Here is a 16,625-nt window from a genome sequence, read left to right on the forward strand (position 1 = left end):
AGAGAGAGAGAGAGAGAGAGCATGACAATTCTTTATTTAACGAGGGAAATAGAGTAAGCAGTGATCTGCTTTTTTGCATCTGGCCCTGGCCCCAAAATGTTATTGTCCGAAATACCAGGGATATGTCCGATTGTCGTAAATGTTGTGTTAAAAACTAAAAGGTTAACGTTTTCACTCATTAACTAATTTAGAATGAAATACAGACAAGCTTTGACGGAGATACACCTGAACAAATCAAACGTGGGGTCATCTTTGTTGACCTACCGCGAACAAGATTGTTAGTCGCCCCCCCCCCCCCCCCAACAAAAAATCAATCAAGTGACCAAACAAGAAAGCATTCTGGCTTGATTGACCTCGGAGTTATCTACACCTATCCGAGATGTCGTTTGGCGCAGACAGTCAGCAAAACGCGAAAAAAAATTCAAATCATCGAAAAATGTGCCGCATTTTCGGAAGAACTGTCGAACTTTGGCGGTGATGTGAAGCTGGCGCGCGCCAAGCACTGACAAAAACTTCCAAAAATTCCCAAAACGTTTATGGCCAGTTCGTCAAATTTGCTACCAAAAAAAAATCAAATCTTAGCAACATCCCTGCTTATAGACCTACTGAAGACGAGGAATGCGAAGCATCCACCGAGATGTAACAAGAAAACGACACTTGCTTCTGGTCACATAGGAGGCACTTGACTCCGATTTTCGAGGACGCCCTGAATGTCACTGTGACCTGTCTCAGTAGGTGTGATGCTAATCCTGTGTGTCACGATAAGTGCAAATCTGACGCCTTCCTCAGCCCCCCCCCCCTCCCGTTACTAACACCCCCTCCCCCCCCCCTCTCCCCACCCCCGGCTACATATCCCCGGCTCCCACGCACTCCCCACATGCTTTTACACAGGTGCTCAAATTGTCAACGTAGGAGTACAGACAGGAAGCGTCAAGTGTAGATACACTAGGGGTGGTGACGTTTTAAAGCACTTTGAGCCACTCGGACACACTGATTCTAATTCCCAGAGCGGCAATGTCTCTAAACAGGCCATGTCTACCTGCATTGTCTCTAAATACCCAATGGGGCAATGTCTTCAAACACGGAATGTCTACGAGACAGTGTTGTCCTCAAAAGAATGAGTGTTTAAACCCTTGCGCTTTCAAAGGCGTAAGGCTACCTGGTGTGTGCAAAGTTTCGAGCTGTAGTTTTTGTTTTTGTTGTTTTGTTTTTGTGTTCAATCAAGGATTGTCTACCTGTCTTGTCCTCTGAACTGTTATCTTTAAAGATACCTTCCTTTTGGTGTCAATCCATCATATAAACCATTACTGATCTGTAAAGATGCCATAATTATATAGGATAAAAGGATACGTTCGCTGTGCATAATGAGTTGTAAAAAAACCCACCTTAATTTTGATACTAATACATGTGTCAATCTGCAACATGAATTCAGAAAAAAAAATACTTTTAACAGAAAGTAGTCACGCTTATAATGTTCGTCCTAATGGAAGAATACTCGTATTCCTTTCTGAGACCTGTCACAGTGACTCATTCTTTTTTTTACACATACAAAATAACACATAAGATTTTGTTTTGTTCACGCAAAACAAACAGTGCATGGACAATTGTGGATTTTTAATGTGTTACTAAAATAATAGCACCCCTCTCTCTCTCTCTCTCTCTCTCTCTCTCTCTCTCTCTCTCTCTCTCTCTCTTTCTCTTTCTCTCTCTCTCTCTCTTTAATGAAATACACGGCAGGGAAGGTATCTTTTACCCTTTCGCTTCTGAAGGTGAAATGTAAGAGGCTATCACGTGTTCGCTGTTTTACCTTCTTCGCATTCAGATCGCGGTCGGGATGGACGGAGAGCTGAAGAGGCGCGTCTTCACCGGAAGCAAGATACCACGTGACCTGGTCGTCAGAGGAACGAAGCTCTGGCTGACGGCCAGAGTGCGAAACGACAACTACGATAACAAAATCGTGCTGAGCTTCGCGGAGACGGCGGAAGGTAGGTGGACAAATCCATCAGAGTTCAAGATAAGCGGAAATCTATTGTGTTTTAGCTTTGCCCGGACGAGAAGTAGAAGCCATTTCACACCGACACGACGAGTTCAAGATAAGTGGAAATCTATTAAGTTTTGCCCGGAGGAGGGAAGTTAGGTGGAAGAAGACATTTCGTAAATGTTTTGCAAGCATAAGACACGGTTTGTGGAAATCTATTGAGGTCATTTTTTTCACAGTAAAGCAAGGTTAGTTGGAAAAACTATTGTGTTTAAGCTTTGCACAGACATAGCAAGGTTGGTGGAAATCTATTGTATGGAAGTGACCAGGAAGGTTGAAATGCATTGAGTTTAAAGGTACAGTCCTTCTCGTGAAAACAGTTTAGCTCACCATCTCAGATCCGGCCAGGCGTTTACATGGGGTAAGACCATCCCTTCTATTGGTCAAGAGGGGGTGGGGTGGGGGGGCAACGTTGGTTGATATCCATTGCGGTTAAGCTTTGTCCGGACAAAACAAGGTAGATGCAAATTAGCATCTTTGTATTGGCTAAAATGATCCAGTGAAGGCCACTGAGGAGAAAACTCTAAGGAATGGTGAAGTGGGTTTCGTTATTGTCGTGTTGTCTATGTCTTCTTACCGTTCACTCTTGTTATAGGAAGGAAATGGGTATATATCGGGGTCTCTCTGTGTCCCCCCTCCCTAACAATCTCTTTCTCTCTGTCACGTTTTCTCTGTCTCTCTTACTCTTTCTCTCTCTCACTTGGTGAAAATCTCAACATATGTATTTCATTCAAATGAGAAATAATCGAAGAAAGTACCAATGGAAGATGTTTTAAAGAACCAGAAATGTATCTGATAACGATTAAAAGTCCACTCTTATCTGTTACTTTGAATAAGAAATCGGAAACTAACCTCTGTAATGGGAGCGTGGGTACGTCACGGATACTACCCTTTTTCAGTTTTGAAATTGTCAGTTTTCGGATTTCCGAAAATGGCGGCATTGTGAAAGTAAGAGACAGACCTCAGACCTCAAATTTACCCATATATTTTCATTTTTAGTCGTGATCTTTTTTGATGTTGAAGATACATTCCTTCTAGATCTCGTGTAAGCAATTCTTTACAACACCTCAGATATGCCCAGGATTTTACATGCGCTACGGACATCCTTTTTGGGGGACACATACAAAAAACCAACAGGAGGGCTGCTTTTTCTGCGGCCTAGGAACTTTTGGCAGAATTAATCTTGCAGACTGACTTAGGTGTCACTGACGAAATTAATTCAGCAAATATTGCAACACTGCATATAGATAGCAGTCAGACAGTTAGTTTGTTTTGTATTTGTGACAGCGTACGAGACAATCTGGTGTAAGTCGCAGAACATACGTTCGAGCTACAAACGGAAATCATTCAACTGGTGAAAATGAATGTTATGTTCGGATTTGAGTATTCAGACTCTGTATGGTCCAATTTTCATAAACACCCGTATAGTTTTGCAAAATAAATAATAAGAATGATAAGATAAATATTTCTCGTTTGTTTTGTTTTGTGATAATTGTCAACATTTTTGCACTTTTGTGTGTCCAATACCTGGGTCCTTGTTCCCTGTTCGTTCCGAAAAATTCTTTACTGATAAAGATGCAAGAATTAGCAATATTTTGCTTTTCGTGCAGTATATGGTTGTTTTTTCTTCTTAGACAATGGCATTTAAACCTCATTTGTGACCCTCCACCACGAAATGAGTCGCATGTCACCTCGCGCGGTTCTGCGCTAGGCTTAATATAAGTCCGGGGAGTGTCTGGTAACAGTGTGAGGGTCACCTTTGTCACAGGCTTATAACTCAAACATTTTTTGCTCTTTTCTAAAACGGTTTTCACCACTGGATAGAGCATGAAAAACTCTTTAGGACAATGTAAAAATATGAAAATCATGTAAAGGTGACATGCGACTCATTCCGTGGTGGAGGGTCACATTTTGTCCATAAACCAAAAAATCCATTACACCGGGTTATCTGACGCACTGTCACATGTGTCCAACAGGAAAGATGCTCTTAATTAACCGATGTGAGTTCTTGCGCAGATTTGAGATGATGTACATGATCTATATAGAAAGGAGGTTACCTTTAAGATTTCCGAGCTATACATTCTGTCTACTGATGAAGCTTATATTCCTATATTTTTTTTTCTCTCTCTCTCCTAGATGCTGTATTCCCAAAAGAAAAGAACTATACCTGTGGCGCCATCTTGACCGACATGAGTGGCAACATTACGTCCCCTGGGTATCCTGACCGGGGTCACTATGATAATAACCAGGTGAGGAAATCTTTCTTTTCTTTATTTGGTGTTTAACGTCGTTTTCAACCACGAAGGTTATATCGCGACGGGGGAAGGGGGGAGATGGGATAGAGCCACTTGTCAATTGTTTCTTGTTCACAAAAGCACTAATCAAAAAATTGCTCCAGGGGCTTGCAACGTAGTACAATATATGACCTTACTGGGAGAATGCAAGTTTCCAGTACAAAGGACTTAACATTTCTTACGTACTGCTTGACTAAAATCTTTACAAACATTGACTATATTCTATACAAGAAACACTTAACAAGGGTAAAAAGAGAAACAGAATCCGTTAGTCGCCTCTTACGACATGCTGGGGAGCATCGGGTAAATTCTTCCCCCTAACCCGCGGGGGGTAGGTGAGGAAATTATGAGGTAAAATCTTAAATAGCAGTTGAATCTGCCAACGCACATTAGCAGTCAGATCACATCCGCTGGTTACATTGATCCCATTTACTGTGAAAAGTCCGTATTATTATTTTACAGAATGCAAACAACTTCGCTCGAAATCTGTGCAGACAATATCATTTAGTGCAAGCAGGAATTAAGTTATATAATAGCTACTATATATACTACCTCTAGTATAGGTTTTAATATTATTCGTTAGTTTGAATAATGATGGTAACACGACAAGAAGACCTTTTGCATGGCACGTGGCCCCGGTTTATATCAAACTCCCTAGTGTAAATCCCTTATGATAGGAGACCGTGTGCGTGTCAGCTATCTAGTTGCAACATAGGCATCGATCGGCCACGTTGTTCTCGTGATTTGCAGTACAATAAAATAGCATCCACAGTTATATTTATCCCAATTAGTATCAAAACTCCCGCTCTACAAAAACCTAAAATGATGTAAAAAAAAATGTTTTTAAATTAAAAAGTGTGGTCAAATACAACTGTTGGATAAAATGGAATGAGGTTATGTATACTCTTTGCACCACCCCGCACATCACGACCATTCCCTCCATAACATACTGCTGTTTTCAGGAGTGTATATGGTACATCGTGGCCCCAACCCAGAGCGTCATCAGGTTGACCGTGCATCACTTCAGCACCGACGTCTACGATCACGTGACCATGGGTATCGGACTGCACGCGGGGGCCAGCAACAGCAAGCTGCTGACGCTGTACGGTCACTTGCAGGAGGAGAGGGAAACGGTCATCCCGGCCAACTCCCTCTGGGTCCACTTCGTTTCGGACGATTCGGACACGGACGCTGGCTTCTTCATCTCTTATACCGTCTTGCCTAGAGGTGCGTCGGTGTTTTTACCATTTTATATGAACACACATTTGCACCGAGTCTTTAGTTTAAACGCTACATCTATTGGCCCTATATTGGCTTTAAGCTAAGTGAAGCTAAAGAAAACGCTTAAGCAGGCCTACATTTGGGGAAAATAAAAATGGTCTTCAATCTGGACGTACCCCAGGATTAGTGCAGGGAAAAGATATTATCCGTTGTTGGCTTTAGGAAAAAAAGGCATGCGGGTCATTATTATGGAACTTAGAGACCGGCAGACTAGTTCTGCCTCAAATGGCATAGTCAGATGATTCAGGTATCATGTGGTAGCTAGCGCGAAGACATCTCAACACTGTAGCGAAGCTGACTTAGGAACTGTTCACTTACGCATTGAAATGCAGAAAGAATAAATTAAGGGAAGAGTAAATTATTGTTCGTGTTGCGCGACCTTTGAAAACAAATGCAAACGTGAATCACACGTATTTATATGTGACACATATATCTACCTCTTGTAACTCCACCCACAAGTCCTTACGTCTGTAGTGATTGTAAGTCGTATTTAGTGCAAGTAACAAAACAAAACAACAAAAACAAAAGCCCATCACAAACAGTCCGATGTCTGCCAGGGAAGACTGTTTTTTTCTTTAACATTATGAAGTCTTACTTCTGTTACAAACATTCTTTGACACAATGTGCGCACAATAAAGGCTGATCCTTCTTTGTTGACCAAGCGTAGCATCTTGGCCATGAACATAATCAAACATTACACGTTGTTTTGTTTCCTTGTGTATCAGACATCTGCAATAGCAGCAAGATTTTGATGGAGGAGGAAGGACTGATCACGTCAGTGGACTACCCACAACTCTATCCAATCAATAGCGAGTGCAGCTGGTTCATCCGGGCACCACCACAGTCTTACGTCAACATCACCTTCTTTGACCTTTTCGTGGAAGATGGCCGCGACTTTGTGCTCATCGGGGAAGGTAAGTTCATACAGAATAGTTTGATCGTAAGGAAGGGAAGAGGGAAGCAGTGTGACTGATTTTCTTGGTACCCGTTTAACGAACCAAAAGAAGAAATGGTTCTACCAAAAAAATAGATGCTTTCACCAAAAGAAAAGATGGCTTGAGTGACAAAGAATTAAAGTAAAAAAAAAAAAAATTGATCCGCCAAAAGAATTGCTGTCTGAACAAAAAATAAAATAAACTGGCAAAAGCAAATATACTCAGGTAAAAGAAAATATAATCAGGCAAAAGATTGACTACTTCAGGCAAAAGAAAATATAGTTTCAACAAAAGAAATGGATAGTCATTCTCCAACACAGTGAAACACAGTGTGAGTGGTGGTCATTGTTTTGACTCACTGATTTCGCTTAAACATTTATTTGAATTAACAAAGAAACGAAAGTTATTGCATTTAATATATTTTATTAAGAGTATTTTGAAAGAGTTCTGATTATTTGATCACGTGTTTTTTTTTCTTTCTTATTAAAACAAAAACAAACACAGAAACATATATTTTCCTGTAAAAAAAAAAAATAAAAAAATTTATGATTACAATTATTTTGTTATGAATTAAGCTTGATTTATTTTCGGTTAATTAGAAGTGTTGTGTCTCATTATTACATATATCTTTTTTGTCGTGTTTATTGCAATTTTTATTTATTTTATTCATGTAACCCTAGGGGTTTTTTGAAATAAATATTGACTTGACTTGACTTGACTTGCTTAAGCAGAGATGATTTGTGATCACAAATTCAGCTGAATCAAGCAAGGACACAGATTCTGTCAGTTGAAAATGGAGTTTGAAGGTGGAGAGATGGATTTTGAGAGGATCGATCCAGTGAGATTTGATAATGATACGTCGGAGTCTGACAGTGAGCCACCAGCTACAAGACGACGGGGAATTGGAAAGCAGTGGACCAAAGACCGAGAATTCACCGAAGAAAAGGTTGAATCATCGTCCTGGGCTGACTTCGAGGAGTATGCCACATGTCGGAGGTCGGTGTGGAAGATTACGATCGACGAAAACAATCAGTTTTTCTGCAACTGTCCGGAGTTCCTCAAGTGCTACGTGTGTCATCATTCCATGGGCATGGAGATTCGTCTGGAGGTGACAAACCCCCCTGCCCAGGCCAAGACCATACCAATTGGTCAGAAGCGAAAGCGCGGGCGCCCAAAGCTGTCGAGACCAGCGCTTATCAGGCAGTGAACACACGGATCTTGACTGCTCTGTACACTGATTTTATCATTTTCATTTAACTTTCTTTGGACGTACAATTATGATATGGAGTGACACTATTTTGTCTCTGAAAGTACACTAAACTTTATATTTTTTGCTGACAGTAGCTATTTTGTTGTTGAAATAATTCGTTTTTTTTGTTGAGAATTCTTTTGCAAGTCTCATTTCTTTTTTTGGTAGAATCAATCGTTTTTTTGCTAGAAGCATCTATTTTGTGGGTGGAAACATCCGATTTTTTGTTGGAATATCTTTTGCTAACTAAGCAATTCTTTTGGTGAAAGCATCTATTCTTTTGGTGATTTAATTTATTGCCGATTTTCTTCTCAGTAACCTGGAAGGTTTGCACAGTCGAAGAAATTTGCAAAAGAAAATAATTTCCAGCGACATCCCTGCCGCTTACGTGCTTATACTCAGGGACTGAACATTACAAATCAATCCATTTGTAGTTTATCTCTCCACGCGACCACTTTTTTCAACCGTTCATTTCCCTCTGATCATGAACGGAGATATTCTGCAGACCATTTTGACAACAACTCGCTCAATTTGTAGCCTAATAACCTCACACTAAAGAAACATTTTCTGACCACTGTGTCTAGCGACGGAGATATTGAGCGAACCCTTTTGACAACTCGATCAATTTGTAGCTTTATAGCCTCGCACTAAATAAACATTTTCTAACCACTGCTTCCAGCGACGTAGATATTTAGCGGACCCTTTTGACAACAACTCCATCAATTTGTAGCTTAATAGCCCCACACTACATTCACAAATCTTCACACAATACTTTTTCCCCAACCAATACATTCCCTATGAACAGGAACAGATATATGCTGCGGACCGTTTTGACCACAACTCTATCAATTTGTAGCTTAATAACCTCACACTAAAGAAACATTTTCTAACCACTGCTTCCAGCGACGTAGATATTTAGCGGACCCTTTTGACAACAACTCCATCAATTTGTAGCTTAATAGCCCCACACTACATTCACAAATCTTCACACAATACTTTTTCCCCAACCAATACATTCCCTATGAACAGGAACAGATATATGCTGCGGACCGTTTTGACCACAACTCTATCAATTTGTAGCTTAATAACCTCGCACTAAAGAAACATTTTCTAACCACTGCTTCTAGCGACGTAGATATTTAGCGGACCCTTTTGACAACACATCGGTCAATTTGTAGCTTTAAATAACCTCACACTACATTCACACCTCTTCACACAATACTTTTCCCCCAACCAACACATTCCCTATGAATCAGAACGCACATATTCTGCCGACCCTTTTGACAACAACTCGATCAATGTGTAGCTTTAATAACCTCATACTAAGGAAGCATTATCTGACCACTGCGTCCAGGGACGGAGATATTCGGCGGACCCTTCATGACCTTCACGGGTAACAGTACAGGTGTGAACCCGGTCCGTCTGGACAGCAGTGACGTGTGGGTCCACTTCACTTCGGACCACCTCAACGGTGAACTGCCCTACCGGGGGTTCAGCCTGTCATACCAGGTCCACTTCCACGAAGGCAAAGGTTTGCATAACCTCCATCTTTTAACCCCCTTTTGATTCTGTGCTGGTTCTGCATCTGCTTTTGCTTTCCCTTTGTATTTGTTTGTTTGTTGTCCCGAAGAAGCCTCCAAGCCTGGCATATTTCGAAATTTACAGTTACTATTTGTTGATGAAATCAATAATCAGAATATCGTTTAAACTGGAAGCAGTATTTAACATGAACTATTTTCATTGTGTTACAGAGGTTGCAGGCGGTGTCCCGATGTCGACAACAGCAATGCAGACGTCGACATCTATGACGACGACGACAACATCGTCGACGACGACGATAGCGACGACGAAAACAAAGACGACTACGGTGACGTCACTACGTCCTGATGACGAAGACAACATGGTGCTGAAGAACATACCAATGAACGACCAGGGCAAAGGTCAAGTCATCACCATTCCGCTCGAAGGAGTTAAGGAAGAACAGGTGGGTACCTGTAAAATGATGTCAGCTTATGAAACTGATTCATATGATGTGTCACAGGGCAAAGGTCAATCGATAACCATTCCCGTGACAGAAGTTAAGGAAGAACAGATCTTTCAGCTTACCAGTAAAGCCAGTTTACTGACTGATTTACAAGCGTGTTGACGGTATAAGTCTTTCAGAAGTGTCAGGCACAAACAAGTGCAGATTTTTATCACAAAGGGCACAGGGAAATTGATCACCAATTCCCCTGAGAGGAGCAAAAGAGAACAGGTTTGTTCCTGTAAAATGATGTCGGTTCATGTAAGGTTGACGGCATGAGTCTTAAAGATGTTGACATGAGCAGGGCTCCCCACGAACGCCCGTCCTAGAGGGTCCCGGGACCCCCACTTTTAATGTTTAGAGGGTCCATGGACCCCCTTAGCAAAGTTTTAGAGGGTCCCAAGAGTCCCGGGTCCCCAAACCCCCTATTTACATATAACGCATTGTGATCGCGAATAATGTGATATGAACTGGGTTTTTTACCAGAATATTCGAGGAGGACACTTCAACTATACCAAGTCAAATGCAACACACACGAACACTTTGTTCCCGCGTGAAAATGGGATAATTTGTGTTTGCACTTTGACTTAGCTGACGACTAAAGTCTGATAAGAGTATACGGGACGCACGACAGAGGAAATTGAGTGCGTCCCAGGACCCGCTCTATGTAGGTTTAATGCGTCCCGGGACTCTCTCCATTCATTCCTATTACGTGATTTTGGCTTCTAGTGCGTATAGGACGCAGGGACGCGCTCTATGGGGAGCCCTGATATTAAGTGTCTAAGTAAAGAAGTTGAACTTCTTAAAGGATTTGAACTTCTCAAAGAGGTAAACTTCTTAAAGAAGTGTCAAGTGGTAAGTGTCAACTCTTGTCAGGCAAGAAACAAGCGTTTACCGCAACATGCCACTGAAAGGCGATCAGTTAGTCAGAAAAAAACCGTGTATTAGTTTTCAGGTTATTGCTTTTTTGTTCGTTAAGCATTGTTATTTACTCCTGATCACTGAAACAAGGTAAGGTTAAGAATTATAATTAGTAGGAATTTTCGGTAAACTCATACATATCTCATATATATATCTCTCTATAAATATACAGATGGCAACGGATTTGTTCAACGAACCACAGTATGGCTAATAAAATGGGAAACATTGCCATAAAATGTTATTGTTAGTGTAGTTACCTTTGAAACGTCTAATCTCTACGTAATTAAAAGTAGTTCATCACGCCCACCTCTTAAACATGATATTCTGAAGCACCATTAAACTTAATTATGGCTCTCTTTCTGTTCCAGTTCAATCGTAACACAGACGAGTTTAGGGCTGAGATGGCGCGCTTGTTGAACGAACTGTGTAACAAGGAACTTCAGGAGGAATGCACACAGAAACGCAAACTCACGTAAGTAGGGACTGTTAGAATTGTTTATGTTTGAGAATCTAAGAACAAGAAAGACGCGTTTATGGAACGTTTGAGTACAGACAAAAACAAAATATTCAGGTTTAATTTTTATTTTTTGGGCTATAATTAAACGTTCTACAAACTGAACTTCCTCTTTTTACATTTAGTCAAGTTATGACTAAATGTTTTAACATCGAGGGGGGAATCGAGACGAGGGTCGTGGTGTATGTGTGTGTGTGTGTGCGTGTGTGTGTGTGTGTGTGTAGAGCGATTCAGACTAAACTACTGGACCGATCTTTATGAAATTTGACATGAGAGTTCCTGGGTATGATATCCCCGGACGTTTTTTTCTTTTTTTCGATAAATGTCTTTGATGACGTCATATCCGGCTTTTTGTAAAAGTTGAGGCGGCACTGTCACACCCTCATTTTTCAATCAAATTGATTGAAATTTTGGCCAAGCAGTCTTCGACGAAGGCCGGACTTCGGTATTGCATTTCAGCTTGGTGGCTTAAAAATTGATTAATGACTTTGGTCATTAAAAATCTGAAAATTGTAAAAAAAACAAATTTTTTATAAAACGATCCAAATTTACGTTAATCTTATTCTTTATCATGTTCTGATTCCAAAAACATATAAATATGTTATATTTGGATGAAAAACAAGCTCTGAAAATAAAAAAATATAAAAAATATGATCAAAATTAAATTTCCGAAATCGATTTAAAAACAATTTCATCTTATTCCTTGTCGGTTCCTGATTCCAAAAACATATAGATATGATATGTTTGGATTAAAAACACGCTCAGAAAGTTAAAACGAAGAGAGGTACAGTAAAGCGTGCTATGAAGCACAGCGCAACCGCTGCCGCGCCAAACAGGCTCGTCACTTTCACTGCCTTTTGCACTAGCGGCGGACTACGTTCAGTTTCATTCTGTGAGTTCCACAGCTTGACTAAATGTAGTAATTTCGCCTTACGCGACTTGTTCTTTTATTATTGATAATAAAACAAAAGCAGTCCATCTTTCAGATTTCGTGTTTATGTTGGAGGTCCATCTTTGGTTTGGTTGGTTGTTTAATCACATGTCCACCTTTGCCTTTGCTATTTCAGTTGTTTCGATGACGAATTGTATAATTCCTGTGTTTGTTTTTCTCTGTATGTGGCTATTCACCTGTGCTTGCTGCATGATACAATTTCCCTTTGTCAGTGTGCTTACTCCAGTGCCTGCGTATTCACTGTGTGTCTTCCCATTTACATGTCTTTCAGCTGTGTGTGGATGTCCTCTTTGTTTTCAGTTGTGCATGTCCCTCTCGGAAGTGTGGCGCAAATTTTAAAATCTGTGTCTCGGCCATGGAAAACGCTTTCATTGAGGTGGATCGAAACAACCGAATGTTGATAATATCTATCAATCTGAACATAACGCATACCGGAAGTTATTTACGAGATTAACTGACAGGGCTAAAACAATCCTTCAATCACTATGATATTGAATTGAGCAAGTCCGGTAAGAGGTATGTGTGTTAAGAGGCGTTTGTCTGAAAAGACGTTTTTTGTTTAACGGGCACTTGTATTAAAAGTGCACATGATCCAGACTTTTTTTAAAAAATATCTTAACAGGTATTGTTCAGAGGCGTTTGCCTGTTGCCTGTAGAGGCCATTTGTCTAAAACGTGCATGTGAACACGTGGTTTTTAAAAAAAATTTTAAGTAGGTATAGGCCTACTTTAACGGGTATTTTTTCAACTCAGAATTCTGTCCATCCTTCCCTACTTTCAAGACTGAGTGAAAAGTATTCCTTGATTCTGGAGCTCAGGGGGAAGCCTGTGTTTTTAGCACGTGCTCTAAAGATGCCGAAACGTGCACTCCAAACAACTCACACGACTCGGTGAAAAATCAGTTTCAGACGTTTCTGTGGACATTTCAAAAAGGTGAGGAATATATTGTTAGCACTTTAGAACATGGCGCAGCTCACGAAGGGGTGCCTTTCCCTGCAGCGTGATACTAAAGCCGAACAGCTAAAATTCAAACTGTGGGGGTGATGTTTTCACACGCCTCAAATCGACAGAAATCGACACACACGAACAAACTTATAAAGAGGTGGACGGACGCACAATGAGACGATAGAGAAATGGGGAGCACACAGTGAAACAGGTTAGAAATGAACAAGCAATTCAAGATTTGAAGTGCAGACAAAATTTAAAGTTGCTGTGCTTGTCTCTTCTAGGTGAACGGACCCCCAAAAGCTTTTAGTCATGCCTCAGGCATCTATCCATTGGAACGTTTTATTGACTACTACTACTAAAATGGTGATTTATGTCCCACAGGTACTTTGCCTATTAGGGACTAGAGAATATAATACGATACCGTTTTATTGACCTTCTTGCAAAGAGTTTAAAAATCGCAATTTTTTTAACGAATTTATGTTCATTGTCCTGACAGGACAGCGTCATCCTCGATCAGACCCCGCACGTGAACTAATTACGTCAAAAACCTACATTGAAGTCTATAGGTCTATGACGGAAGAGAGAATTCTTTCTATCTTGGGTAGTTTACGTCAAGACATTGTGTTTGATTGCGTAAAAAAATGGTAAAACATGTTGTTTGGGTCCATGTTGGCATACCGCACACGGCCTTTACCCCAGAACGTGATCACGGGAAATGTTAATTACATGTCTGTGGGAGATGCGAACTGTCAAACCGCATACAGTTTCGTATGGCTGGCAACACTAAAGGTATGTGAAGTCATCTGTGGGACAGTTGCGTACATGTTTTGCCTGTTAACAATCTTATCTGCGACAAAAAGATAAATCGTTTTTACAACAGTGATCTGAGCGGAGCAGCATCTTTAAAAGGCTGTTCAAATTCCATGTTAAGAAAGACGGGGGGAAAAGGAGTGTAAAAATATGCGTGTTGCAAACGCACGAACTGACGGCAAACACAGACACGGGCACAGCCATACAAGCACTCACCACACTTTAAGACACGTCCTCATCGACCTGACCACTGTTGCCCGAGCCTCAAGGACAGAATCGTGGTTGTGGGTGCACAAAAATCAATGACGTCACAACATTTTGAGCAATGCTCGAACCGGTGGCGCGCGCCAATGAAAAATGCACGCAACCCGTGCTATGTACAGGTGCAACATTTTTCAGGGTCGAGGACAAGAAGTTTGGAGTAGGTTACATTCCGTTACGGGGCTCTGTCGACTAAACGCGCGGAAAGCCAACACTTGAAGATTCTTCTTCTTTCTTTCAACCTGTATCTTTGCTTCTATCCCTCTTTCCTTACCGCCCCACCCCCTCCGTTTCTTACATTTAGTCAATTTTGACAAAGTGTATTGCGGTCGGCTGGGAGTCGAGATGAGTTGATTGTGCAATATAAACTTGGCCAAAAAATTATTGCAACAAATTTCAAACCCAAATTAAAGCATTAATCCCTGTGTCATTTTATTAACACTTTATATGCCAGAGACGGCCGTTCACTTAACCTTCAGGATCACCATTTGGATTAAATATTTCTTTTACAGGGATCACGTGACCGCCGCTCAAGTAAGGGTACCCTCAAAATCGACCAGACAAAAACGGAAGAGCCGAATGAAAAATCGACAAAAAATCACAATAGGCAAAACGTTGCAACTTTCACATACGAGAAGAAAGTCAAACCAATTATCTACCCTGAACAGATTGTTTTGTTTTGCTAACTTGCGTATTTCGCGTGCTATGCTATTCCTACTGATGCAGGTGTCGATCGCAAGAGCGGTCAAAAACGGGACTTTTTGCGTCATGTTTTAGGGGTATCATGACAAAAAAGTCTGCACTTTAGCAATGACTTGGTGGATTGCTTTGAAACTTTCAGAATATTTTACCAACATACTAGAGATACTTCGAGCAAAATGATGGATTGTTACAGGTGTTTGTTAAAATGTTATACAATTTTTCGAAAGAAGTTTTTAATCTCGTCGTAGGATTGTTCCCTTGGGTCCAAAAAAATAATGTATGACTTTGCATGTCTTTAGAAAAATGATTGATACACACACTGCTAAAGTTTTATGTGCGTGTAAGCACTGACGCAAATTTTCTGGACCAGTAAACACGCTACATATTTAAGCGATGATTCTGGTGCCACAGCGATGCCCAGCCAAGCGTGACTGTAGCATGTTTTAAGAGGCACGCAGCGATAACAGCTGTAAGCGCAAAAGAGCGTGAACGTTCTATTTTTTCCTCATGTGTTTGCATGACGAGCAAATTAACGCCAACAGCTACACGCAAATGAAACTTAGACAGAATCTGTATCAATCATTTATCTGTAGATATGCAAAGTCATGAATTTTTTGGACACAAGTAAACAATCCTATGACAAGTTTAACAACATTTTCCGAAACATTGCGTCACATCTGGATAAATAACCGTAACGATCCAAACTTTCGCACGAAGTATCTCTAGTATGTTGGTAAAATATTCTGAAAGTTTCAAAGCAATCCACCAAGTCATTGCTAAAATGTAGCGCTTTTTGACATGATACCCCTAAAAATTGACGTAAAACGTTCCGTTTTTGACCGCTCTTGCGATCGACACCTGCATCAGTAGGAATAGCATAGCACGCGAAATACGCAAGGTAGCAAAACAAAATAATCTGTTCAGGGTAGATAATTGGTTTGACTTTCTTCTCGTATGTAAAAGTTGCAACGTTTTGCCTATTGTGATTTTTTGTCGATTTTTCATTCGGCTCTTCCGTTTTTGTCTGGTCGATTTTGAGGGTACACTTACTTGAGCGGCGGTCACGTGATCCCTGTAAAAGAAATATTTAATCCAAAAGGTGATCCTGAAGGTTAAGTGAACGGCCTTCTTTGGCATATACAGTTTTAATTAAATGACACAGGAATTAAGGCTTTAATTTGGGTTTGAAATTTGTTGCAATAATTTTTTGGCCAACTTTATATGCACAGTCTGTCAGAAACATTTGACAATTTTTTCTCTGACTTCAAACGCAATTCCTACTGAGTAACTCATGGCAATTTTTGTTGATTTTGTTGTTATCAAAGTGAAGGTTAGGTATAAAACGCTCATACTGAAATACGTATCATATTTTGGAGTTACCTTCTCCTTGCTTTGTTAGATGACAAGTATTTTCCTCTGTTGCAAATAAAAAGTTTCATTCAAAGTAATCAGTTGTTTCTGACAACTTCAAGTGGCGCAATCACGAAAGTAAGCATTACAATGATATAGACATACTTATTCTCAGACAACCTCACATTTTGTTCAGGCTTTGTGATAATACGATCGCACGGCATGAAAAAAGAGGAAGGGAGCCCAGATTCTTAACGAAAAATGTCCATGGGTGACTTAACTATACGCTGCGACATGGCACGACCACGACCACAACCAATAGCTTATGACAATTGCAAGTGGGTTGAG

General features: G+C 40.6%; 1 protein-coding gene across 1 annotated transcript in view; it reads left to right on the forward strand.

Annotated features, from left to right (window-relative positions):
• Window positions 1-1,826: 1,826 nt before the first annotated feature.
• Window positions 1,827-16,625, forward strand: part of LOC138966920 (uncharacterized) — a 42,022-nt gene continuing 27,223 nt past the window's right edge. The window contains exons 1-7 of the mRNA XM_070339320.1: window positions 1,827-1,985; window positions 4,175-4,287; window positions 5,295-5,559; window positions 6,339-6,527; window positions 9,152-9,328; window positions 9,549-9,781; window positions 11,110-11,213. Coding sequence (XP_070195421.1) covers window positions 1,835-1,985; window positions 4,175-4,287; window positions 5,295-5,559; window positions 6,339-6,527; window positions 9,152-9,328; window positions 9,549-9,781; window positions 11,110-11,213 — 1,232 coding nt within the window. The 5' untranslated portion in view covers window positions 1,827-1,834. The remainder of the gene's footprint in view (window positions 1,986-4,174; window positions 4,288-5,294; window positions 5,560-6,338; window positions 6,528-9,151; window positions 9,329-9,548; window positions 9,782-11,109; window positions 11,214-16,625) is intronic.

Source organism: Littorina saxatilis, linkage group LG5 (genome assembly GCF_037325665.1).
Source record: "Littorina saxatilis isolate snail1 linkage group LG5, US_GU_Lsax_2.0, whole genome shotgun sequence".
In the NCBI taxonomy this organism is placed as follows: domain Eukaryota; kingdom Metazoa; phylum Mollusca; class Gastropoda; order Littorinimorpha; family Littorinidae; genus Littorina; species Littorina saxatilis.